The following is a 25,741-nucleotide window of genomic DNA, read 5'->3' as shown; positions in this document are numbered from 1 at the left end:
CTTCTTTTGCACATGTTCCATGCTTCGATATTGATACTTCTTATAATTTTATTAAATTGATCACTTATCTTGCTGACCCTCTCCTATTTTATTTTTTTATTTATATCACCTATCCTTCTAATCTTAATCCATTGTTACTTTTGTTTAAAAGGTTGTTTGTTGTTTAGGTTGTTTGTTCTTTTATAGCTCATATTTTCCTGTTCTCATTTCTTTCATAACTCCTTGAGCAGCTTTATTCCCCCAGTCTACCTTTCAATCATTTCTCTTCTTGACCTTTTTGGTCTGTTTCTGATATTTGTTCCATAAATCTTTTTTCTCTATATATTTTCTTCCTTTATTTCTTTAATTTGTTCATGATTTCTAATATCAGTTGTCTCTCTGTGTTCAGTTTCCCATTCTGTACTGTTCCATATCTTCTGTTCTTCAAATTGGTACCTAATGGCTCTTTGCTCATGGCTTTAGATAATGCCATACATTGACTAGCAGAGAGTAAGAAACTGAATGGACTTCCCTCCTAAACGTTGCTGCCTCCATCTTCTTTTATCTCCTTATGTTTGGGTGATTCTATTGTTCATTCTGCCTTCAGTCTCTGAATTATTTTTGATCTATTACTTTTTCCTCCATGTCTCTAATCTTGCCACATACAGCTTTTCCTTCACAATATTGAAATTTTGTCCATTTTAACTGCTGATCTTCCTAGAACACTAATTTACTCCTTCTAAGTGATAATTGTAACATTATTTTATTGGATCATTCTGATTTTCCTTTCAGACTTCAGTATTACTAAACCAGTTTACACAAACAGATTAAATAATGTTGATATACAAGAGGCAGACCCATAAGGACACTTTTTAAAAAGAACACCTTATTGTATAGAGTTGCTACAAGGTCAGCTGAGATCTCACAAAATCCCAGTTGGAATGTTAAAGAATGGGTTTCCTATTGATTTTGAATAAACATTTCATCTTTCTGTACCTGTCCCCATTATGTGAATTTTTGTGATCTGCACTCTGAGGCAAATTTTAGAATTAGATATATGATGTGTTTTACTAAACCACATTTGAGCTGCATCTTCATATCCTGTGTTAGAACATCACCTCCTGTGCAGGGTGATAATGAGAATGAATAATACTGTCTGATTCTTCTTACCCTTAATATCTTATATACTGGTAGTCACGTGGCCCTGATTGGAGGATACTATACAGTTGGTAAATGCCCCAGGTTTGCATAAAAATATGAAAACAAAAAACATGATAAAAGGAGCTCTTATAGCTTTAATTAGATGCCCTCAGTAGCTGTTACTAGACAACCATAACAGTTTCAGCAGTATTCCAGGCTTGATTTCTGTTAGTAAAGGCAGACAAAGGGGGCAGGGCTCTTTTCAGGGCTATTTAGGCCTTTGAGGGCAGTTTCATTGGAGCCAGGCTCAAAAGCAACCACTGGCAACTTGATACCACATGATATGCATGACTCATCTAGGCCTGGGTGCTTGCTTTGTTCAACAGCAGCCCTCTGCCAAAGCCCATGTAGTGTAGTGGTTAGTTTCACAGTAGGATCTGGGAGACTCAGGTTAAATCACCGCTCTGCGGTGGAAACTCACTGGGTACTTTGATTCAGTCACACACACTGTGCCTAACCTACCTGTCAGAGTTGTATGAGGCAAGGAGTATGATGTAAGCTGCTTTGGTTCCCCTTTGTGGAGGAAGGCAATATACAAATGCAGGGGTCATTTCGTAGAAAAAGAGCTGGAGGAACTCATTAGCATATGCCACGCCACTTGCCATCACTGGAAGTGTGTTATTAGTATAACTGATTTGCATATGCCACACACCCCTGATATCACCTATTCTGGCTGTTTTGGACCCAATCCTGGCCATTCAGGGCCGAAATAGGGCCCAAAATGGCAAAAAGGGGCTGAAAATGGCTGAAAATGGGCCCAAAATGGTCAAGATCAGGCTGCTGATGAGTGGGAGAGTGATCCACCACCCGTCAGAGGCCCGATCCAGGCCGTCTTGGCCCCAATCCAGGCTGAAACAGGCCCAAAATGGCCGAGAGTCAGGTGGGCAGGGCCACCTGCCATGTGACCTCTTTGGGGAACTGCGTTCCTGTGCATTCCCCCTCGAAATGAGCCCTGTATAAATGAAGTAAGTTAAAAGATATCAGTAAGATGGGGGAAGATAAAGAGTAAATTGTTTAGTGGGTTTGAAGGACAGAAGGACGTAGAGAATATGCCAGCAGGAGGGAAAGAGGAAATAATGTGAACAAGGGGATACAGGGAAAAGTGAAGTGCCACCTGCAAGTCCTTGCAGGTTCCCCACCATGCAACTGGGCCTGGCTCATCCGGCACCATGTGACTAGTCCATAAGGGAGAAGGTGCTGGGGGTTGGAGAGGGGAAAGGGGAAGTGAAGACAGAGGCAGATGTGTGGGAAGCAGGAAAAGGGGGAGAGGCTCGGGGGGCGGGTAGACAGAAAGAGGGCATAGTAGGAAAGGGGGAAATGAGATACCTTCTGAAAGGCCTTGTGGATCCCAACTGGTATGGCCTAATTTTCAATGGCATTACCACTGGACTTCAAAGCTCACATTAAAACAGTAGCTCTACAGTTGTGAGATAACCCTTCCTGGTGGGAATCAGATATCAACCCAAGCCTTCCTGTCATGTCCTTGGTATATTTGTTTTTCTTGCCGGGGGGAGCATAAAAATAAATGACCATTATCTATAAGGTGGCAGCTTGGAAACATAGTGTACAGCAGCTTTGATTATTTGAGGGTGAAGTTGTCGTTTGTGACCGCCAGTTATATGGCATGCAGGAATTTCTACCCATATGCAACTACTTTAGCATCCAGGAGAGCATCCAGGCTATGAATGGCCAGGAGCTGCTCAGGTGGCCGGAACTGTTGACGTGCTATGTTTTTAAAAGGCTACAACATGAGAAACGGTTGTCTGATTACACTCTCTGTGTTAATACTGTCCTAGTCAGTACAATACACAATGCAGTATGTCCTTGTGTTGATCTCACAACAGCACTGGGACAAACCAGGATTTTTATATGCCAGCATTTTGCTTCCATAGATTCCTTCCTTAGGGAATTTAAACATAGCCTCAGTTTTTGTGAATTGCAGTTCTACTGAAGAACTATTTACCCTTTATTTATCTTGGGGTGAATTACACAGGCAAGTTTGTCTCTTGATGATTGTAGCATCAAGTGATAGTTTGCATATGTAAAGCAAAGAGCAAACATCACAGTACAGCTTTCATATAATTTCAGCCCCATCCACCTCACAGGGTGGTTTTTTTATGGAGATAATAATGGCATACTTTGTAAACTGCTCTGAGTGGGTGTTAAGTCATCCTGAAGGGCGGTATATAAATCGAATGTTGTTGTTATTATTATTTAGGAAAACTCATTAAAGTCAAGTTTGAGAGCCTCTGCATTAAATAGAAACGTAAAACCTCCAGCACATCATTCAATGAGTTCTCCCAAGATACTGGCTTTTGTAAACTTTAGATGCTTTTCTACCTGATGCACAAGCTTTTACAGAAGCACTTAGGATAAATGAAATCCAGACAGGTGAAGTTAGTTATGTGTGTGTAGGAAGAAAGATGGAGGAGACAGTTTCCACATGTGGAATAGGCCCTCTGGAGTGAGAATATTAACTGTATGTGTGTGTGTTCCTAAGGCTGCTGTATAAAAAGATGTATTTCAGGTGATAATGTATGTTTTGAAATTTGTCACTGAGCCACATAATTTTAATTTGAGCATTAGAAATCTAGGGCAGGCATTTAGATATGTATGTATTAAAATACAGCAGTGTAATAGGTTCCCAACCATTAATTCATACTGAAAGTCCTTTGTTTATAGCTAGACAGACCTGTCTCTTAGAGTGGAAAAGATTTTTTTTTGTTCACATGCTGTATCAGACAGGCTTGAAGGTCAAGCAACTAAAAATAAAACCTATCTCTTGTGTAACAGAAAGAATCACTCATTATTGTTTTCTGGAGGTGTGCAATTTAGCTTGAGAATACTGAACATATAGCCAAAGAAATATCTGTTCAGTGTTATTTGGGTATATCTGGCTTATTTGGATATATTCAGATAAACCAGTATTTATATTCCCAAATAATCTGCATACATTCAGTAATAGCCAAGAATGTAATGTTTAAAACTGCAGCCTCTTACCCCCCTTTTTTGCAGGCTTGCCAGGCAAAAGGAGGAGGGGGAGGGAGGCAGCATTACTCTGTGTGTGGGTGTAGGTGTGCGTGTCATTGTTGCTTGTTTGCCATATGCCATTGCCAGGTCTGGCTGCTGTTTTGGTATTACTGGCTTGCTGGGTTGGATTCTGGGATTCTCCAGTTTGATATTGTTTCTGTTCGGCTCACGTTGGCCCAGGGTTCTGCCTGGCATCTTTGAGTGATACTCTTTCTGTTGGGTTTGTAACACTGTCCCTTGCTTCAATTTGGTTCTGCTGAGATTCTCTGGTTTGACATTGGTTCTGCTGGGATTTTCTGGTTTGACACTAGTTCTGTTGAGTTTTGTTGGATCTGTTTGCATTGGGAGGCTTTCAGTCATTAGTTGCTGTTTTGTGTTTTTGTTAAACCTTCCTGAATCCTGGAGAAAGCCTTAAGATTCCCGCCCCCCCCATAGGAAACAATGGAGTGTGGCTGGAGGCAGCTCAGGGGCCTTTGGTCCAATTCAATTAAAAATTGGAGGGGGGGGGATTCGTGGACAGGCAGGTCTAGATTCCCTGCAATTTAGGTGTAGTTTGTTTGTAAAATGGCCCCTCTAGCTCCCGAGAAACATTTCCCCTAGGGAATAATGAGCCAAATATATTTGGAATTCCAAATAAAAATGGTATTTTTGGATCTGAATATTGGGAATACTGAATATATATGGTATTCCAGGTACCTGATTCAAAATACTGCCATCCCTATTGTTTTGTTAATCTACAGCCGCCGGGGAAGAATTTTAGACTTCCATCAGTAAGTTTTACAGAATGAGATGATAAAATTTAGGACTGCGCTACTTCAACCTGCAAGTAGCAAAATACCTATTTGAATGCTCCTTCTCATAAGCTCCACATTCATAGAATGTTGCAATGGCTGTGAGTATAAATGCCTGTAGACGATTCATGGAAGGGAGTTGGAAAGATTTAATGGTTATTAGCCACTCAAGGGAACTTGAGCATACAGAGGCAGCAAACCTCTAGACATCAGTGATAGGAGGAAGCATTAGGGGAATGCCTTGGCCTTGATGCCTTGTTTGGCCTCCCAGGGCAACTGTTTGGCGGTGAAACAGAATGCTGACTAAATGGACCATTGATCTGATCCAGCAGGCTGTTCTTCAGTTCTTAAGCAGAAGAAGTGTACACTGCACAGAAAGATTTGCAGTGGCATGACATATTTTTAATCCCATTGAGGGTACAGCTCTGCTTTAGGGTGGCACTGCAAGGTCCAAAGGATCTTTTTACATGGAGGAGCATTAAAAATATAACAATTACCCTGCTGTTGGAAACATTGCAGTAAAAAATACTGTCTGCCAACTTATTCTGCATCATGTTTGTATCGGCTCTAAAGCAAGTTGAATTCCAATTGATATTTCTTACTTGCAGCCTGAAGTGGTGCAGTACACTGGGTCACAGGACCCTACCGTTTTCATTGTGCTGCAGATACGGACCAGTTTATCTGTGCTGAATGCGTTGTTTTAAAACAAGATTCTGTCTCCCAGGAAAGCACAGTCATGTGTACTTTTTAATATTTTATGCCTGTGAGTGACTGTGCAGTGTTGTCGGCTGTGGTGAATCATAACTAAGTGACTGCTTTGAAATATAAATGTCATTTCTAGTGAGGTAAGAAAAAAAACTGAAAATGAATCCAGAATTTTTCAGGATGCATTCCCCCCCCCCAAAATAGTAGAGTCCAGTAGCACCTTTGTGACTAACCAACTTTACTGTAGCATAAGTTTTTGAGAACTACAGCTCTCTTCGTCATATGCTTCTGATGAAGAGAGCTGTAGCTCTCAAAAGCTTATGCTACAGTAAAGTTGGTTAGTCTCAAAGGTGCTACTGGACTTTTTATTATTTTGCATCTAGAGACTAACATGGCAAACTGCTCTAGATTTTTTTTCAAGTGAACATTAGTGATAATCCCCACATCCAGAAAGGATAGCACAAAATGTGAAATGTAAATCTCAGGCAAGGTGCTTTAGACATTCAAGTAAATGTACTATATTGGGCATGATTTTGTGCTAGGCAGGATGCTGTGTGGTCTGTGTTTATTTCATATGATCAATTCGTCTACACATTTATGCTTCTATGAAAGGAAATGCTGTGAATTTTTAAGGTTGAATACTTTGTTAAAGTCAATCACTCAGCTTGTTTTTAAATAGCTTGTTGTACTGTGCTGAGGATGTTTTGAGAACTTTTACTGTTATATCCTTTGTAATGGCAAAATGCAGTAATAAAACATAAACGGATTCTGAACTTCTTAATGTGGCATATTGGAATTTACAGCAAGTACTGCAGTAGAGTACCAGAACAGAAATCTCTTTAGATTTCGCCGACATCTCCCATTTAAAGAGGGGTTAAAGGATTTTGCTTTGGTCCTGTTGCCTCTTTAGCTTCCTTCATGGAAAAAAACACCTTGATGTTAAATGCTTGTGTAGTGCCTGGCAAATCAGATTTAGGATCAGTCAACAAATGGAAAGTGGGGTTTGCTGTGTTTTTGGTAAATAGATTTACCTTTTAGAGCAAAATTATTACAACAAATACCCATCGAGAGCACTCACTTTTATCTGAGATAGCACTATTTCATAGAATCATCAGGTTGGAAGGGAACTCTAGGGTTGTCCAGTCCTACTTCCTGCACAAATGCAGGGAATTCACAGTTAACTCCCCCCCCCCTTACTGCATACCCAGAAGATGGCAAAAAAACTCCAGTATCCATGGGTAAACTGGCCTTGCGGAAATTTCTGCTTGACCCCAAGGTTGCAATTAGCCTTACCCTGGGTATGTAAGATGGGGCCACGAGAACCAAGTGCTGATGTAACCCTTCCTGCCCTCCCTCTCATGATCTGCCTAGGTTTACAGAATAAGCATTGTTGTAAGATGGCCATCTGAGCCCTCTTGGCGGGGAGGGTGGACTAAAAATCTAATATAATAAATAAATAAATCTAGCCTCTGCCTAAAAACCTCTGAAGAAGGAGTGCCCACCTCCTAACTGCCTGACTAGAGAACTTGTCCAGTTATATCATTTTGGGCTAAATTAGTTTCTGACTTTCCTGGCCAGTCAGTTTTTTTATCACATTAACATTTCTGTTCTCATTAGATGGCCTGTCCATTCAATTCACAGTTATCTTACCACAGATTGGTAATATGCATGGCTAGAAGCAGACTTGATCTATTAGTTAGCATGTCTTCATTGGGTATGGGTTTCTGTATCTAAGACAGATCTAAACTTTACTTTGGAAATATTTCTTTGGTTGGTTTTTTTATTCCTAACGATGTACCTTCCCCTTTGACCGCCTGGTCAAATATACTGCTATATATCTTGTTTTGAAAACCTTCAAAAGATTTTAATTACCCAGAAAGGAGCTCAGTGCATAAGAGGACACAGCCCTATGCTAGACTGTATTTTGTATGCCTATTATAAACTTGAGAGTGCAATGCTAGGAACATTTTCATGGGGGTAAGCCCCATTGAATAGACCTGAGTGGATTATGAGTAGACTTAGAATTTCTAAGGGAACAATCCTAAACAGGTCTACTCAGAAACAAACATTATTTTACTTCCAGGAAAGTATCCTTTCGATTGTTCTCAAAATCTGTCAAAATGGAATGAAAGGACCCCGTCATCTAAGTTCTGCGTCTTTGTCTTAAATTCCTTTCCTTCTATTCTTTCTGTTTTGTTAGCATGTAACAGAAGTTCTGAGAACCATTGCTTATGTTTCCCTTCACCTGTCTGGAAATTAAATGGTTGTCTGCTGCTTTATAATTAGCCACAAAACGGTTTCTTACTCTCCTCTGATTACAAAAGTAATTGGTATCATCTGCACATATGAAGGTCTTGGGCTGTATGACTGTAAGGCTCTTTGAATATGAATGAAACACCATCCCCAAAACTGTCTCTGCCTGGTCTGTTGGGGTAGCTGTTAGCACAGTAATTTTTCCATCATCACATGAATTGAGTTATTCCTGTTTGAAAGGGTTATTTTTAATTACTGGAGTTCTTCACTTGTTGGTTTTAAGAGGCATATCTGAAATCTCATTCTCCTTCAGAAAAGATGGGTACAATATCTGGTCAAGAGAATATTCATTTCTGAAGTTTATACCCAATTTCCTAGCCATGCTTTAAACCGTGGCTTGTAATGTGTTACAAGGAGCTCTTTCACACATCTGGCAAAGTGTATATTAAATATATAGTGGGCGGTCTCCACCCACTGGGTCCACAAAATTTAGTGCACGAACATGCATTGGAGTGTGGAGGCTTATTCACATGTAGAGAGAGTCCAGTGCAAGAAGTCTGGGGAGGGGCTGTGGCTCAGTGGAAGAGCCTCTGCTTTATACGTAGAGTGTCCCTGGTTCAGCCCCCAGTATTGCCAGTTTCAAAAAGACCAGGCAGTAAGTGGTGTGAAAGACCTCTACCTGAAACCCTGGGAAACTGTTGCCAGTCTGAGTAGACAGTATCAACCTTGATGGACCAATAGTCTGATTCAGTATAAGACAGCTTCAGGTGTGTTCAGCAGTCATTACACGCATAAAACCAATTTTGCAAGGTAAAGATTGCATGAAATCAGGTTTAGATGTCTTAAACTCTATGTATGAATGCATTATCAGTTATGCTTAGTGCACATAAGTGAGCCAGCCAGGGGGAATGAGATGACTATACAATATTGTATTCCCCAGGAGCTCTTTGGAGGAGTCAGAACTAAATACTAGCATCTAGAGAGAGATTTGGATCCAAAAGAGCCTCTTCTGCTGCAGAAAAGATAAGAATCCCTTACATTGCAGAAAGATTTCCCTGTCAATGGAACAGAAACTTTAGATCCAATCCATTTTTCCTATTAGAGACTGGCTTTTGCTGGATTTAAGTATCCATTGCTGCCGTTAAACAGTTGGGGGTTTATTTTCATCATGGAAGTTGGCCACTGGTGTTAAAAAATACAGTGTGCTGAGATTGAAAGCACAAGCAAAGATGAAAGATGATGTGGATTAAAGCTTCTCCAGTTGAGGATAGGTAAAAGGGGATGTTATATACCTTTTGAGTATTGCATCAAGTGTTCTTATTGATATATACCTGTAGTGAATTGCTATGGACAGGTAATTGACCTTGTACAGGACAAGACGCTAAAGTCCTGTGAATTGTGAGGTTATTTAACTGAGAAGTCAAAAGGGTGTGTGTCTATTAAATTCTTTCATATTGCATTGAGGTCCTAAGCTCATAGGATTTGTGGAATGGTGTTCAGCTGTTGTTAGTAATAGTGCTATTTATCTGTACAGTGAATTGGTGTACATGGCCCTGTAAAGAGTTCCAGAAGCAAAAGTTAGATCGTTTGTTATCTCTGAAGAGATTATGATCTGAAACAGATTATGGGGAAAACAACTGGGACAGGGACTGTATTCATCCTCAATGCTAGAGTGTCATGCTCTAGCTGCCTTGGAATTATCATTCATTTATGTGTGTTTATAACAGTGGAGAAAGAAAGACTTTTCTTTTAAAGTTGTGAGATCTAAGTTTTCAGATTCTGGCAAACAAGATATTTCAAATACTGCTACTCCTGTTTTCACTTCTCTCAAACTATTCGTGTTGACAGGAGCTTTTGCACACAGATTGAATGTGTTACCATGCTCCATATGATCCGCAGGTTCTCAGTTCTTCCCTTGACAATCCTGTCTGTCTCCTGTGAATGCTTGTGGAAGTAACACATGTACACTGAGTAGAGAAAAGAACCCTTCTGTTCACACTTTTTTCCTTCCAATTGATGAATGCTTTGAATTAACAAAACAGACATTATGTGACAACATGCGATTCTGTACTTTTTGAACCAACTTGCTGCTTAACGAAGCTTTGGCAGAGAACACAAAATCTGGGATGTTAATAACAGACTAAAATGCTCTGTGTCCTAGAGATTAAAACGTTCCCCAATCTCGCAATTATATCAATTGTTAGCTTGATGTAAAGAGACACTTTTCTCTACATCCTTTTCAAACAAGGTCATAGAAGAGCACAAAGCAATTTATCTCAGCCTCTGAACCTAGAAATGGGAAGTCGTCAGTCAGCACAGCCTGGCCATTTAATAACCATCTGGATGGGTTTTAAATCAATTGGAAAATCGATACGGTGACAATTTTGAAATATTTTTTTTCCAATTTACTTTCTGCTGGGTAATTATTTGTTTAAAGGAAATACCACTACAGCCTTCCCCCACAGTTACCAATTCACTGTAGTCTGAGTGCAAAGTTCTGTAAAAGACTCTCATAGATCTTGCTGACCAGTCTGTATAAGTGTTGCTAAACTGCTGCATTGCTGCTGGTCATCATAGCTGGAAAAGCAAACTAACCCATGTTGCTTTCTCATCCCTCAGTCATTGCACAGGAACCATGCATCACAATGGCCAATAATTCAAATCCCACTTTCCACCTACACAACAACAAAATATATTTATGACAATAATTTTAACATTAGACCTCACCAGGCGCCCTATGTCAGCACCGACATCAGTAACCAAGAATAGCGGTCTTATTTTGCCTTTCATTGCCTCCCCCTCATAAAAGGAAAAGAGTACTACTGACAACTTAAAAACAAAACCAAAAGGAGAAAAAAGATTTTTATTGATATGTTTTACTTTGCTGGCAGACCAGAGCAAAGGTTTTCTGAACATTTAAAAGATGAAAAAGGTGAAGAATCCCAGAAGCGATTTATCTTGAAGCGAGATAACTCTAGTATTGATAAAGAAGACAATCAGGTTGGTTCTCGGTTCGAGAGTTGCTGAACTTTGTTGTTGTTGTTTCTGGAAGTGGGCTGGCTGATGTTCTTAATGTTATATTCTGTTGCTGCTCTTGCTGCTGCTGCTTCCCTTCCTGCTCCATCTCCCTCTCCTGCTCTCGCTCCCCGTTTTCTGATGCACAGTGGATAGCATCAAGCTGCAAGTGTGTTTGCTTCAGCAATGGCAGTTTGCATGAGCGGTTTTGCTTGGCGCAGGAAATGCTGCATGTGGAAGGGCAACTTGGAATGTTCAAAAGGCTCCTGAGCTGTGGGGGAATTATTTTCTGCTACTTTTCTTGTTTTGCACAAATAATAACAATAACAAGTGACTCTAGGGGCACTTAGACCAACTTCTACCCATCTGCTAAGCTGGTTAGAGATGAATGCATACTAATCATAACTAAAAAAAAGGGGGGGGGAACTGTACAATGAGATCAAATAGATTTTTCAGTTATCCTCAAGTGAATTTGCACAGGGGAAAATGACCGAATATTTCAGTTTCCACCACTACCACCATGTTTAATTGTTCACGTCACTCGCTTGTTTTTTTGCATGCATGTGCTAGAAGCCTCTCCCCTCTGTGTGCTGCTTGTCATGTAATTCTGCACTATTAAAGTTATCAATATGAGACGTGTCAGGAGTGGGCTAAGTTTAAAAAAACTGTTGAAAAGCAAACATTTTGCTTAGAAGAATGTTGTTTTTAAAATCCACTAAAAGTACATGCAGTCATTCAAAACTAAGGAAAAGAACTTGGAAAATGTTTCTTTTGGTTCTGGAAGAGCTTTTGTAAGAAAAATCCTGAAGGTAAGATAACGTGTATATTCTCACCTGAGATTTTGGAACTATGATGAATTCTAGTGAGTCTTTCCACACCAGAGTGCCTCACTCTCTCATACGTTCCATAAAATACTATTTTACCTCCCTTTTTACAGTTGCATAGATGTTTTCCTAAACATTTAATATTACAGCTGACTTTCAAAAATAGATGTTTAGGTTGTCAGGAAGGACCCGGATAAGGAGCGTGATTAAAACTTACTGTGGGTTAGGAAGTTCGAAAAACGTTGTAGCTAGAGGCTAGTTGCCAAAAGAAAGCTTTGTACAGGGGCTTTTCTTCCACATTAAGCACCTTAGTATATGTTTTGCTGCTTTCTGGACTGCGAAGCGTTAGATGTCTGTATTTGTGTCTTGTCTGTAGTAAGAGCCTAGGGGGGGTCACTCCTGAAAGAATAAAAAACTCTTGTGCAGAATATTCTCAAAAGAACTTCTCTCATAGTCTTTTAAGGATCTCTTTCCCAGTTTTTAGTACCACTTCATTTTTCAGACACTTTCTGTTTAGTTCATTATCAGATACACCATTCATATCTCATTTTTCTCAAGAGAGTTGGCCAAATCTGTTCTTTCCCTGACAAGCCAGGTGCAACACATCCTGGATGCAAGGGAAACACATTTTAAAATTCACAGAGAGAACACAAACACCTGCCCTCCTGACTCCCCAATACCTCCTCCCCGATACCTAGAGCCATAGCTAAGTGGTTGAACACAAGCTTTCAAGAAGACGATCAAATGCTCAGTTCCCAGCGAGGTGTTGCGTAGCAGGGTTGGAACTGGAGAGCCTGGAAAACTGCTGCCATCAAGAGCTGACAATAGATGGACCAAAGGTCTGACTCTGTAAGGCAGCTTCATACAGTCACAAATAGCTACAAAAACACATTTAAACTAGACACGCTATGCAGTTGAGTGCTATCGAGTACATAGCAGAATGCCATGATGCACACTCCACCTTAGAAATAGGACAGCGCTCTCTTTTTCATGCCTCATTTGTTTAAGTGAACATTTATTATTCTCCACTGACAGTTATTTAACTGCAGTTTTTAGCAGCTCAACTTATGTAATCCTCCTGGTTCTTTTTTTATGCTCAGCAAAACAGAATTCATCCATTTAGAGATGACAGACGAAGTAAATCAATTGAAGAGAGAGAAGAGGAGTATCAGAGGGTGAGGGAGAGAATATTTACACAAGATGTGAGTAGTTGTTTTAATTGCCTCTTTAGTGCCATATCTTTATCAGTAGTCAGCCAGTATATTCTCCCCTCTGACACTGGCAAGATTGCAGTTTGCGTCAGGAGACAGTGGAAGGAATTCGATTTGAACTAGAAGTAGAAAAGTTAGCTTGCCTTTCTTGTATTGTTTTTGGAGAAGTCAGAGACTGGGAGTTGTGAGGGAAATAAGTTTGTCTAACAGGGTAGACATGCTGGATGGTGCACCTTTTCTTGCTTTAGTGACCGACCATGTTCTGTGTGGCATAGGTGTAATTCTCCCATAGAACATTGGTTTAAATGGACGTCTGTATGATATGATATAACTGTAGCCAAAGTTAGGACTGTTGATACTTTTTCACTGCATCCAACTATTCAAAGGAGGAAAACTGGCTTAAAATGTGTGTGGTACTAGTAATCTTTTTTCTGAACAGGTTAATTTGCCAGCATGTTGGACATATATAATGACTTGCTAAGGTACATGCTGCCCTATCTAAAAACAAGGGGGTGCTGTGCTCCAGAGGTATACTCAGCAATGTTATCTGTCAGAGGTACCCATTCTTTGATGAGTGTTGAGCTCAGAGAAAGCCAGTTCTGTGGATTCAGAAGCTGTGTGCACGGCTGATTAGCTGGGACTTGGAGCTTTGAGTTCACAGTCTGAATGCCCAGCAATGTACCTGTTGCCTCTTCCTTTTCAACATCAGCCACAGACCAGATTGAAACCTGCAGCCCTCAGGTCTATTGTTCCCCCTCTTCCACTACCCAGCCAGCCCATGTTGGGCATGGTTGTCAAACGCTGCTTGCAGGCCCCCTGGCTAATAGGTCAGCCAACACCAGGCTCAAAATTGCCCAGCATCATCTGTTTCCTCCCCCTCCACCCAGGCACAAATGATGCTCCAGCTTATGACTAGAAGCTAGACTTCAGTGGATTCATAAGCTGACTGTGTCCAGTGCTGATTAGCTGGGAGCTTTGAGTTTGCAATCGGACCCCCTCCCTCCAGTTAGTTTTGCAACTTTTTTTTTTTAAAGTGCCACTTGAACTTTAAATCACACAAGCATGCAAGTGACACTTGCAGACAGTGTACCTGAGGCACAGAGGAGGGTAAAAGCAGCCGCCAGCTCAGCACATTTCCAATGTGCTTGCCAGTTGCAGTGCAAAGGCAGGGGGAGCAGAGGTTGCTGTTAAAGGGGAGGAAAACCCCTCTCCGTACTCCTGTTTTGTGTATACATGTGATAGAATTTAGTATACCGGAGAATCAATCCCAAATATAAGTACAGAGAAATAGATGTTTAATAACAGTAACAACTGAATTGGACATGGATACAGTCTCATCCAATTCCCCTCCTTAATACAGCTTACACCCCACATGGCTTTAGTGCTTGCAGATCCCATGAGCCTTTTTTGGTGGTCAAAGAGGACCCCTCTTTTCCACTCTCAGAATTAGAAAAGCTGGCTGGATCCAACCCAGTAAATGCATTTTGGAAGCTGAGTACAGTATATTTTGTGAAGCAGGACAGAGCTGAATGCCACACTGAAAGTTAATTTCCTCCTGTGTCAGCCTATCATAGCATCATCTAATTCCTGCTTATAATTTGCAGCACATAAAAGTACACCAAAATAACATGGGATTCCTGGAGGCATTAAAAGAGGCATCTGGTAAAGAACTTGCCCCTTTCCAACAGCAATTAATCAATTACATTTTGAAGATGAGTTTGTATGGGTTTTTACTGATTGGCAAGAAGATCTAAATCACCCTGTGGTATTTTACACCATGCCTGTTACATGATTACACAAAGCGGAAAACATGGGTACATTGTGGCCCCGCGACTGTAAGAAGGAGATCTGACATCTAAACTTTCTGCAGTTCTATGGTCTCCTCCACATACATCAGGAAAACTCATCAGATTGTTAGAAATATGAGTTGTGAGGGATGTGTAAGGTACTGTCAATTCACAACTAACTTATGGCCACCCCAGAGGGTTTTCAAGGCAAGCGACAAACAGAGGTGGTTTGCCATTGCCTGCCTCTGAGAAGGGACCCTGGACTTCTTTGGTGGTTTTCTATACAATAACTAACCAAGGCTGACCCTGATTAGTTTACAAGGGCTGCTTCCACACACGTTGGATAATCCACTTTCAATACTCTTTAGTGAAGATTTGAAACTGATTTTCCATGTTTGGAACAAAAAATCCACTTCAAAAGGATTGCAAAAGTGCATTGAAAGTGCATTATTCAACGTGTGTGGAAATGGCCAAGATCTGATGAGGTTGAGCTTGCTGGGAGCATCCAGGGCAGATGAATACAGATAGATTAATAGGGTAAATACTTACACATTCCTCTTTATTTATAGAGTTTCACCTTTATTTCTAATCTCATCCATCAGCTGTCACATGAATATTTGAATCAGGTATGGCAGGAACTAGTGTCAAGAGATTGTGGATTACCAGTGGGCAAACATTTTAATCTTTTAGAGCGTTCTGTTGTTGATCTAAAAGTCATCTGCTACAAAACAACTTCAAAGAGAGAATTCATTGGAAATTACTGAACAAATATTCTTCACGAAGCTCTGTTCTATCTCCCTGGCAGGCCTCAACAAGCACTTGGCAATTCATACTCGCTATAGGTGCTAGTATCATAGTACATCCCACCCTTTCTGATGTTAATGAGTTCAGCCAGACCTCTATGCTTTTACTCTGCCCTGGCAGAGTTTCTGGGCACAATTCTAGGAGCTGTTTCTTTAATGGCTTGCAGCCAGGCTATTTAAAGGACTCCATTCTCTCAAAACCTCCAGCCCACCAGCTAAGATTTTCCTCTTAAATCCATCCGAGGTAAGGCTTGGTTAAGGCTTTTTCAGTGGTGGCATCTTGCTTATGGAACACTCTTCCTCATGAAGTTTGCCTAGTGCCTACAGTGCCTTCTTTTAGGTGCCAGACTGCCAGGCCAAAATGTGTCTGTTCACCCAGGTTTTGAATTAAGTGGTTAATCAAGTCAACACCATCATTATAGTCTGCTTTTTGCTTGAAAACTGCAAAACACATTTTAAGCTGCTCAGCATTCTGGCTGATGGGTTTTAATTAAGAACTTTTAATGTCTTAGGTTTTTATTATGTTTTATTTTGTAAGTCACTTTGGACAGATTCCCTTGGAGATGCAGCATATTTTTTTTTCTAAATAAGTAGATAATTCTGTGTACTCGACCTATTGTTTGTTAATCCCATCTGTCAGTGGTTAGGATTTATTACACTTATGACTGCATATTTTTTAAAACTGGCCTATCTTTGGAACATCTCCCTCCCATGCACACAACTTTCTGTTATCAGCAGCTTTTGAGTTGCTTGAACACTTCATGCATCTGATAAAGTGAGCAGTGACTCAAGAAGGCTTATGCTGGAAGAAATGTTCTATAAAATACTACTGGATTGTTTTATTTTGCTGCTGTAGCTTAACACCACCACCCATCTGGAATTCCTTCTCTCATGATATATTCCTTACAAGGGTATATATATCCACACACAGGCCTCCAAGCCCGAGGTGTACCTCCTTTCTGAATGTAACAAAGGTCCAGATGGGATGTTGTAAAATCCAACTCATGTTGTGAGAAGCAAGGGAAAGAGCAAGTACACCTTACCTCCCCGCTCATCCAGCATGCCATTCTCACCACTGACAACATGTGCTGTCTATGCTATGGTATAATGTTCCATGGAGCCATATCTAGCACAAGACTCAGATCAGATCTTCGGTTCCCAGGTTTCATCTGGGAAATTGCCACGCAGACTGAAAATACGTGCTTTGGATTTGACCCTATATGAAATTATGTCAACGATATAACACTTGCCTTAGCACTGATCTTCAAAGCACACATGAAAGCAATGAGTTTGGCTTACTGGGTGGCTGGGGAGGTGTGGAACATGCTCTTGCTCTCTTCTACACTCCCAGTTGTGCATAGGGCTTCATAGCCCATCTGGCCCATATACATTAAATATCTATACTACAAATTGTATGAGACGGTGACTTAATAAATTCTTAATGATGTTAAAAGTATTTTTTTTTAAGACAGATTGAGTTCTGATTGGCCATGGGCTCTATGCATTGTGAATATTGGACTTCCTTTGCCACATTAAGCACAAGATCTTTTTGTAGATTGTGTTCTGATACTGCTTTATTCCACATTTTGCAGAAGCTTGTTTCAGATTTCCTTCTGCTTACAATACCAAATAATTTTAGAGTTTGGTGGCTTCTTGGCCTCTCATAACGGTGACAAACAGGTGATGCATGAATGGTATCCCACTGTGGTTTTTCTTTAAATGAGAAGCAGCCATGGGAGGCTGCCAAACTAAGCGGAGAAATAGCTAAAGCAGCTCCTGCCCTTCCAAATCACATCCCTCCAGCTGCTTTTCTCCCTGCAGTAGATACTGACTAGCACAAACAAACAAACACAAATACTAGATGTCTTTTCTTAGCATAGCTGTCTGTGTCGGTCCGCTGCCAGTGTGTCACATTCTGTCACCATAAGAGTCTTTATTTTTCTCTGTTTGCAATTATAGGTGTTTAGAAGATAGCAGGTCTGGCTGCAGCCTAGGTATTGCTAAAATGGTACAATTTCTGCATCAGAAAAGAAGTTAGGGACAAGTCTTCATGCCATGATGTTTGCTTCAATTAGTTCCACCGGTAGGGCATTATTTTATCTTGAGACTTATGATGTATTCTTAAGTATGCATTATTAAGTAGACTGAAGCATTAAAATTTCCAGTGTGAATTGCTGTACAGAATAGTGATTTTAGTCTCATTCTCAGCTTTGAAGAGACGAGAATGAACTGAGTATTTCAGCCATATTCAGGAAGAGCGGACGGAAGTTAATAGACTTCAGGCATTTTCCAACCAGCTATACATCGGAAGGGTAAATAGGTTTGTTTGGACAGGTCTGAAAAGGATGCCACTGTTTAAACGCATAGTGCATAGGTATTCTTCAAGACTGGTTATGTAGATATTTCTCCCTCTCTATCATATACATTCAGCTGGAATGTTTTTCTCTACCCCACCCCCCATAAAGGTATTAACAACTTCTTAAGAAATCAAAGTATTTCAAGAAAATATACCTTGACTTGTTGCCATAATGGCAGAGATTTGTTAAAGAGTATAGATCCAGAGGAGTTAGCCGTGTTAGTCTGTAGTAGCAAAATCAAAAAGAGTCCAGTAGCACCTTTAAGACTAACCAATTTTATTGTAGCATAAGCTTTCGAGAATCAAGTTCTCTTCATCAGATGCATGATCCGAACTGGTCAAATACAGAAGAGGAGGGATGAGAGGGGAGAAAGAAGGGGCCCCCCCTTCTTTCTCCCCTCTCATCCCTCCTCTTCTGTATTTGACCAGTTCGGATCATGCATCTGATGAAGAGAACTTGATTCTCGAAAGCTTATGCTACAATAAAATTGGTTAGTCTTAAAGGTGCTACTGGACTCTTTTTGATTTTGTTAAAGAGTATGGCTCAAATATTTACATATGGCTGAAAAAAATTGTTCTAAACAAGTAGCTATGACCACACCATGACCATATACTTTTCAAGGGTTCTCTCTTGACATCAGTCTTCACAAACCTTCTGTGAAGAGGTGACTGAGTATTGTTGTCTCATGAATATGAGACTATGAGACTCAATAATTACATTGTCGCTACAATAATATCTAGAATAATAATAATGCCTGGAAATTACCTTTTCCAAGCAAAATAAAAATCTGGGTCAGCTGTTGTACTGGCCAGGTGTCTGGCAAAGTACCTAGAATGTTGGACAGTCTTTGATTTCCAGTAGACATGGGCACGAATTGAAATACGAATCTCATTTTGTGATGAATTGGGTCGATTCATGTATCGCGAAAATGTGTTTCATGGGGCCGTGTTTTTCACAAAAACCACAACTTTGGGGGCCGATTCATTTGATTCGTGAATACTTCGTGATGCCAGAGTCTGATGCCGATACATTGATTCCCTAGGCAACATAAGTCCGGAATGTCTGCAGTCCTTTTGTTGCCGTGGAAACCCCAGTCTTAGCCAACATAACCTTGATAGGCAGCTCTCCCTGCCAACCTGAGCACTGAGCAATGTAGGTCTGCGCAAGTTTACCTGGGAACTGTAGTCAGAGATGCCTTCCCCTCTCCGTTTCCCTTCTCCATTTTTAAGAACAGGATGTTGGAGTAGCGATGGCAGCGGCAGCCTCAGTAGCTTCTTCTGCCGCTGCTCGCTGCTTGCCAGCTTCAGGAGCCCTTCTGTGACTCTCTGCCTCCCGTCCTCCTGCTGCTCTGATATGCCTTCCCACCCTCAAACCCCAAGCTTCCCAGAGCAGATCCTGAGTGGATCCGCTCTGCTTGGCTTCTCCTTTGAAAACTTGGAGGTGGGGGGAGTGCATGTCAGAACAGCAGGAGGATGGGAGGGCGGGAAGGAAAAGTCAGCAAAGAGAAGCTGAAGAGAAGAAAACCCAAGCAGATCTGTTCCGCTTGACTTTTCTTCCAGCAGCAGCAGAAAGCAGGAAGACGGGAGGGAAAAGTTAGCAAAGAGAGCTAGTTGGAGGGTGACTGGAGGAGAGCCTGCTGAAGTCTCCCTGCGAGTTTGGCATCTCTGGGTATGAAAGGGGCCATTCTAGGGCCCCAGGATCTAATGAATCATGAACCTAACAAATCATTTTGTGAAACGGGACAATTTCATGAAAGTTTTGTTTTGTGTTTCGTGGAACACGACAAACCATGAAACTTATGGTTCATTTTTTCCCCTTTTCATGCCCGTCTCTAATTTCCAGTCAGTATGAACATATTAGTAATTATAACAACTCATGTTTCAGGATGTAAACTTAAAGCTTATCATAGTGGTATAAATGTATGAGACAACAGCCAATAGAAATTTTGTGTTATAATCCACGTTTGTTATGAAAATGCCCCCCCACACACACACATGTTATTTTCAGTTAGGTGGACCCTAAAATTAGCAAAAAGGTATTCTGGTCAATGCTTGAAAAGCAGAAATTATGGATACTGTCTTAATTTCATTTAAATTGGAAACTTTAAGTACATAAAATAAATACATGAATAGTATGATCCTTGTGTATCTTCAGTTACAAACTGTGTTTCATTTATGTTGGCCCCACACATCTGTGGTAGAAAAGAGCAAGAGTCCAGTAGCACCTATAAGACTAACAACATTTGTGGGAGGGTATGAGCTTTTGTGAGTCACAGCTCACTTCTTCAGATACATGAAGATAACTTCACATATCTGAAAAAGTGAACTGCAACTCAAGAAAGCTCATACCCTACTACAAATTTTGTTAGTCATATAGGTGCTCCTGGATTCTTGCTCTATTATGCTGCTACAGACAGACTAATATGGCTACCCATCTTGATCTACTGGCGCTTCTGCTATGCTGCATAGCTTAGCTTGGGCATGACAACAAGAAGAAAATTAATTATGTTGTCAAATTAAGTACGCCAAATGTTTTACACTGCCCTGAGCCTGATTAAGGGGGAGGGCAATTTAGTAATCCAATTAAATAAATAAATAATCTTGGTAAGCAAAGGCTGTGGTTCCTTAAGAGATGGGCAGTGTAAAATTTCAGAAGAACACATCAGTTGCACTGTTTTGCCCAAAAGAAAAATCAAATATTTTACATTTCCTTGCCACATTCGCAATCTCTTTCTGCACGTTCTGTTGAAAACTCAACCTAGTTGAAAGACTTCATACCATCAGAACAGGACTCCGGTTGGAGTGTTCCAAGAGTGACAGTAACATGACATCACTACATGATAATATATTTGTTAATGTTACTAAAGCAGAGACAGACAGATAGACCAGAGCTGATAGAAGGATTGTGTTATGTTATGTGGTTGTTTTATCACTTGAAAATAGTTGGCTTATTTTTAAAAAACAGAACTAGAAAAGCAACAATATAGTTGCTGAGCAGAGATTTCTTGGGGTTAATTAATTGTGTAATATGGAAACAAAATCTTCTGCTGTCATTATATGCATGTCCTTCTCTCCAATATGCAATTATTGTAACATGTACATTTATTATATAAATGTGTTAGTCCTAAATGTCTTTTGAAGAAAAACTGCCCTGCTGTTGTTAATTAAAGGTGAACTAATTGTAGTGAAATCTGTGATCATTTCCTTTTTCATCAAGCAGCAGCATCCAGTTCTTAGCCATGGTAAACATCCAAAGCACATTTAGAATCACACTCAAAGATCAGTTTTCCAATAAGAACCTTGCTGGGTCAGTCCAAATATCTATCTAGTCAAACATGGGCTGTTTCCACATGCTGGTAAAGCGACGGGCTACTTACTGAATGCTGGCGTTTTTTTTCACAGATTCCAGACGCCTCCAATTTCAAAGAGGAAGCAGGCAGTTTCGCTTTCGTTTGTTCAGCGTCTTTTGTGAGAACAGGATTTCCCACTCTTTCCTGTGCCGGGTAAAGGACGCTGAACACACGGAAGCCAAACTGCCTGCTTCCGCTTTGAAATCAGAGGCATCTGAAATCTGTAAAAAAAACCTACCAGCATTTAGTAAGCAGCCCGTCGCTTTACCAGCCATTCTGTCACTAACAGAGGAAAACAGTGGAAAGATTGCAAGGAGAGAATACATTGTTCCAGGCTCTTTTTTTCCCCCTAGGATCCAGCAACTATTAATCATGGTTATGAACGTTCATTGGCTTGCTATGTTTTGTATCAACTGATAGACCCATCTCCCTCAAATCTACATAATCTTTTAAAAAAAAGTTTCAATGATAAATTTCATAATTTAGTTATGAAGTTAGCAAAGAAATACTGCCCTTTGTCTGTCTTGAATCTTCCCACAGTGCATGCTAATTTCTAGTATATAGAACTGGTATCTTCACAAACTTTATGTAACAAAAGGATCTAGCATGTAATCAACTTCTGAAGAAAAGGCCAGGCTTTCAGTGGGGTCTCTTCCACATGAACTTTACAGGCTTTCTGTGTATTCAACCCATGAGGATTGGATCCGCTTTATTCATCGGTTCTGACCCCATACTTCTTAGATTCTTTAATTCTACACTTTGAGGATGTTGAATTGAAGTGTTGTCTGTTTTTTATTTCTGCACTAGAAAAATGTCCTGATTTTTCAGCAGGCTTTGAGAACTCGTCAGTTTCCTCAGAGGATCCCTTGAGGAGTACTTCCGTTTCCTCAGTTGATTGCTGAGAAAACGTACAAAGTTTTTTAAAAAAATCTTTTTTAATGGCACCCACATTGCAGTGTTGCCATTTAATTTTTAAAAAAACAGGAAAAAAATTATTGGTTGGTGTTCAGCCAATCAGGATGCAGGAGAATAAAGAGAATGTCAAAAAGCAGGGCCAGGCCTCCCACCAAAGAAACAATTCTATAATTCAAAAAAATCCCAGTTTAACTTCGTTGGAGAAAAAAAAACATCAGGGTACGTCTGCAGAGAGAAAAGCTGCAGAAAAGCCAGAGAAAGATCGATTCTGTGGCACTTGCAGCCTTCCTCTGTGCAGAATGCAAAAAAGTCTGGGAAGCAGTTTGAAGACTGAATTGGGGTATTTTGACTGAGCATGCAGAAGTCTGGAGAGAAATCAATGCAGTATGAGACCAGAAACAATGAAAAAGCCCCATGCAGGAAAGACCCGGGTGATAAAATCATGGCTTCCCTAAAGAACAAAACATTACATGCTGACCATCTTTGCCTACCCTAAAAATCCCCTCTCCTCATCATATAGACTTACACTGCCATAATTATTGTTTATCTGATGTCCATTTCTCTATTGTTGATAAAGAAATAAAAAGTGATCATTGAGTGCAATATATTCATAATAAACTGGACATCACCTTTACATTCTACAACCTGGCCCAGGCTGGGGTAGGAAACATTTTGTCTGGCACCATTTTAGCCTGTCTTGGAATGGACTTGGCAGAACATTCTTGCTACCACTTGGCAAGATGAAAGTGATGGCTCTGGGTTAGTCTGGTTGTTGGTATCAGTCCTGTGAGGGGGGAGGATCCATAACCTAGGGTACCTTCTCCATAAGGAGAGTAATGGCAGCAGTAACACAAATAAGTGAAAGTTGTTTTGAGAGATATGAATGGGGTTTCTGGGAGATGGATGGCTCATTCCAAAGAGAGAAAGGCAATAAAGGGCACAGGGAGAGCATTCTGAAGGCAAGACAGGTGAGGGCATCTGTTTGTGAGTTGTCCATTGGTTTATGACAGGGCACCTAAATCCGTTAAGATATTCAGGCCATTCTGACATAAATCTTGTCCTGTGTGTTTTGTCTTTTTGAAATATTGGCACTCGGTATTTGTAGATTGTTTTGGTGTCGTCATTATCAACATCATCAGAATGTTTATAGTTGCAAGTTGATAGCGTAATGTTTCACAGTAGTTTACTCAACTACTTCCAAGTCCAAGTAACAAGAGCCCCAGGTCTAAACCAAACACTTTTATCTTCCTAACCACACTGTTTGTGGTATGGTTCCTTAAGATTTTTTTTCTAGGATCTTCTTGGGTTACTTAAATAGTTGATGAGTTCATATTATAGTTTAGTTTTAAGAAGGCATCTAATTATAGGTAAAATAGTTTTCAAAATAGCTTACCTTAATAGTGATGTTATGGATCTACAACAGAAAATTAGACAAAATAGAAAGCTACTCATGGGATTTTATAGGAAGTTTGGAGCATGCAGGGATTGTACAGTAGGCCCTTGAGCAAATGCATTTATGCATAAATATATTCAGCTTTTTGTCCTACGTTCCCTTAAATTTGTGACTGGCGGGCAAGCAAGGAATTTAAAGGTAGAGTTAGCAATTGCTATGCTATGATAGCAGAAGCATTAAGCAAATGGAGCGTTGCATATAAAAGAACAAAGTGAATCTCAGTATGATAATAGCTAACTTGCTTCCCCTTAAGCTTCTTGGCTCTTTTCTTTTTCTTTTTTTTTAAATAACAAGGGTAATGTAATAAAATGTGTCTGTCTTCTGTGCCACTGAGACCTGCATCAGCTCTGAGAAATGGATATTCCAGGAGATGGCATGGCTTTGTGCCAGCTTCTGCAGCATGGAAGATGAATGGGGCTATTATTGAGTCTGTCCATAAGGCTGTAATGCTGATTACAGTGATACTCTTCAAGATACAGAAGAGGTAACAGACATCTCACATTTTCGAATGAAATAAAATATAACTTCATAATACTTATTTAGCCTTATGCCTGACTTAAACTCGTGAACTGTTATCCCCTCCCCCCAAAAACCCTTGGCCTTTGCTCAAACATTTTCACTCTTGTAGGCACAGATTTGGAAACTTGTGTACCACCAGCATGTACTGTAGAAAACCACCTGTCACATATCCATAGTTGACAAGAAATGAAAATTATTGCCTTAAGTGATGAAGAGCATATTTTTTTAAAAAAATGAGAACTTCATTTTGCATACTAAAAAAGAAGCGGTAGTTACTTAATTAACTAGAATGGGCTGCTTAAAATGAGAAGAAGAAAAAAGGTGAAGTGGTTATACGTGTTTTTGGTATTTTTCTCCTTCATGATCATGCTTGTAATTCCACTGATGCTTTAAGCATCCAGAAGGCATGGCTTTCCAGAATAGCCCTATGGACTGATGTGAGTAGGAATTCATATCGTCAATATCAGGCAGAAAATGTGAGTTTGCTGAACATACGCTGTCGATGGAACACTGTGACAACTGGAAGCTAGGATCATCCCAGTTTACAGATTACAAACCAGCTTCTTCAGTACGCTGCAATCCTAAGAAACCTTCTTGGGTCTAAAACCCAGTGAATCAAATGGGACTTACTTTCAAAGTAGACCCTTTTTAGATTACTGCCTTAGTGTAAGTTCCTATATCAGCTTGCCTGCCATTGAGACCAGCTATTGATTCCTATTGCAGGTCTACTTTCCTCTGTCAGAAATAAGGTGGAGGAAGAAGGGGGTTTTCTGTTGCCGTGCTGCACTTAGGAAATTCTCTCCCTGCATTGGTTTGTTTGGCGCTAGATGAAGACCTTTCATTTTTCTTTCTCTTGATGTATCTCTGAATCAGTCTGGTCTGGTTTTTTCTAACCCTGACTTCAAGCTGCCTTTTGCCTTTCCCCCCATCCATGCTAGCTTTTAAATTTTATGCTGACATTTATTTATTTATTTATTTATTTATTTATTTATTTATTTATTTATGTATTTATAATGAGTCTTTTATTGGTTTAATATTGGCATTTATCATGGTAAACTGTTGTAGTTTCATTAGCTTTAGCCTTGGGCATGGAGAGACTGTATATAAATAGTTTACCGGGGGGGGGGGGCTGTGAGGACTCAAATGTGCCATCACATTTCCCCCTTGTATTGCCTTCCCCACACTATTTCCTCTTTCCCTTTTCCTGCTTTATCATCTCCCTTCTGCCCCAACCACCTTTCCTTCATCTGCTCACATCTTCAGCTTTCCCTCCTTTCCCACAGCCTCTCCCCCTTTCTTCTCCCCCAAGGACATTTCTCTTCTGCATCCTCTTTCTCCTTTTCCTGCTTTCTTCCCTTCCTTTCATCCCTTACCTTTTTCATTCCCACCCCCATCGACTGACTGAAAACAAGCTTAGAAGACTCAGCAATAGCATTGCTGTTGCCTAGCAGTCCTCAAAATGACCATCAAGATTTCAGAAAATATCCTCCAAAGATCTCAACCAGCCTTCATCTGTTAAAGCTACATGCTTTTCTTCTGTTATTTTGCCT

General features: G+C 40.3%; 1 protein-coding gene across 6 annotated transcripts in view; it reads left to right on the top strand.

The window, feature by feature from the left end:
• Positions 1 to 25,741, top strand: part of ARPP21 (cAMP regulated phosphoprotein 21) — a 226,260-nt gene that overhangs the window by 94,085 nt on the left and 106,434 nt on the right. For 3 of the 6 annotated variants that reach the window (XM_054991304.1, XM_054991301.1, XM_054991303.1), the window contains exons 10-11: positions 10,850 to 10,958; positions 12,898 to 12,999. In XM_054991304.1, the coding sequence (XP_054847279.1) occupies positions 10,850 to 10,958; positions 12,898 to 12,999 (211 nt within the window). The remainder of the gene's footprint in view (positions 1 to 10,849; positions 10,959 to 12,897; positions 13,000 to 25,741) is intronic. The other 3 variants (XM_054991305.1, XM_054991306.1, XM_054991302.1) reach the window with 1 other exon arrangement.

The sequence above is a fragment of the Eublepharis macularius genome, chromosome 11, assembly GCF_028583425.1.
Source record: "Eublepharis macularius isolate TG4126 chromosome 11, MPM_Emac_v1.0, whole genome shotgun sequence".
NCBI classification, from domain to species: Eukaryota; Metazoa; Chordata; class Lepidosauria; order Squamata; family Eublepharidae; genus Eublepharis; species Eublepharis macularius.
The sequence above is the reverse complement of the archived record's forward strand: the minus strand, read 5'-3'. Positions and strand labels throughout refer to the sequence as shown.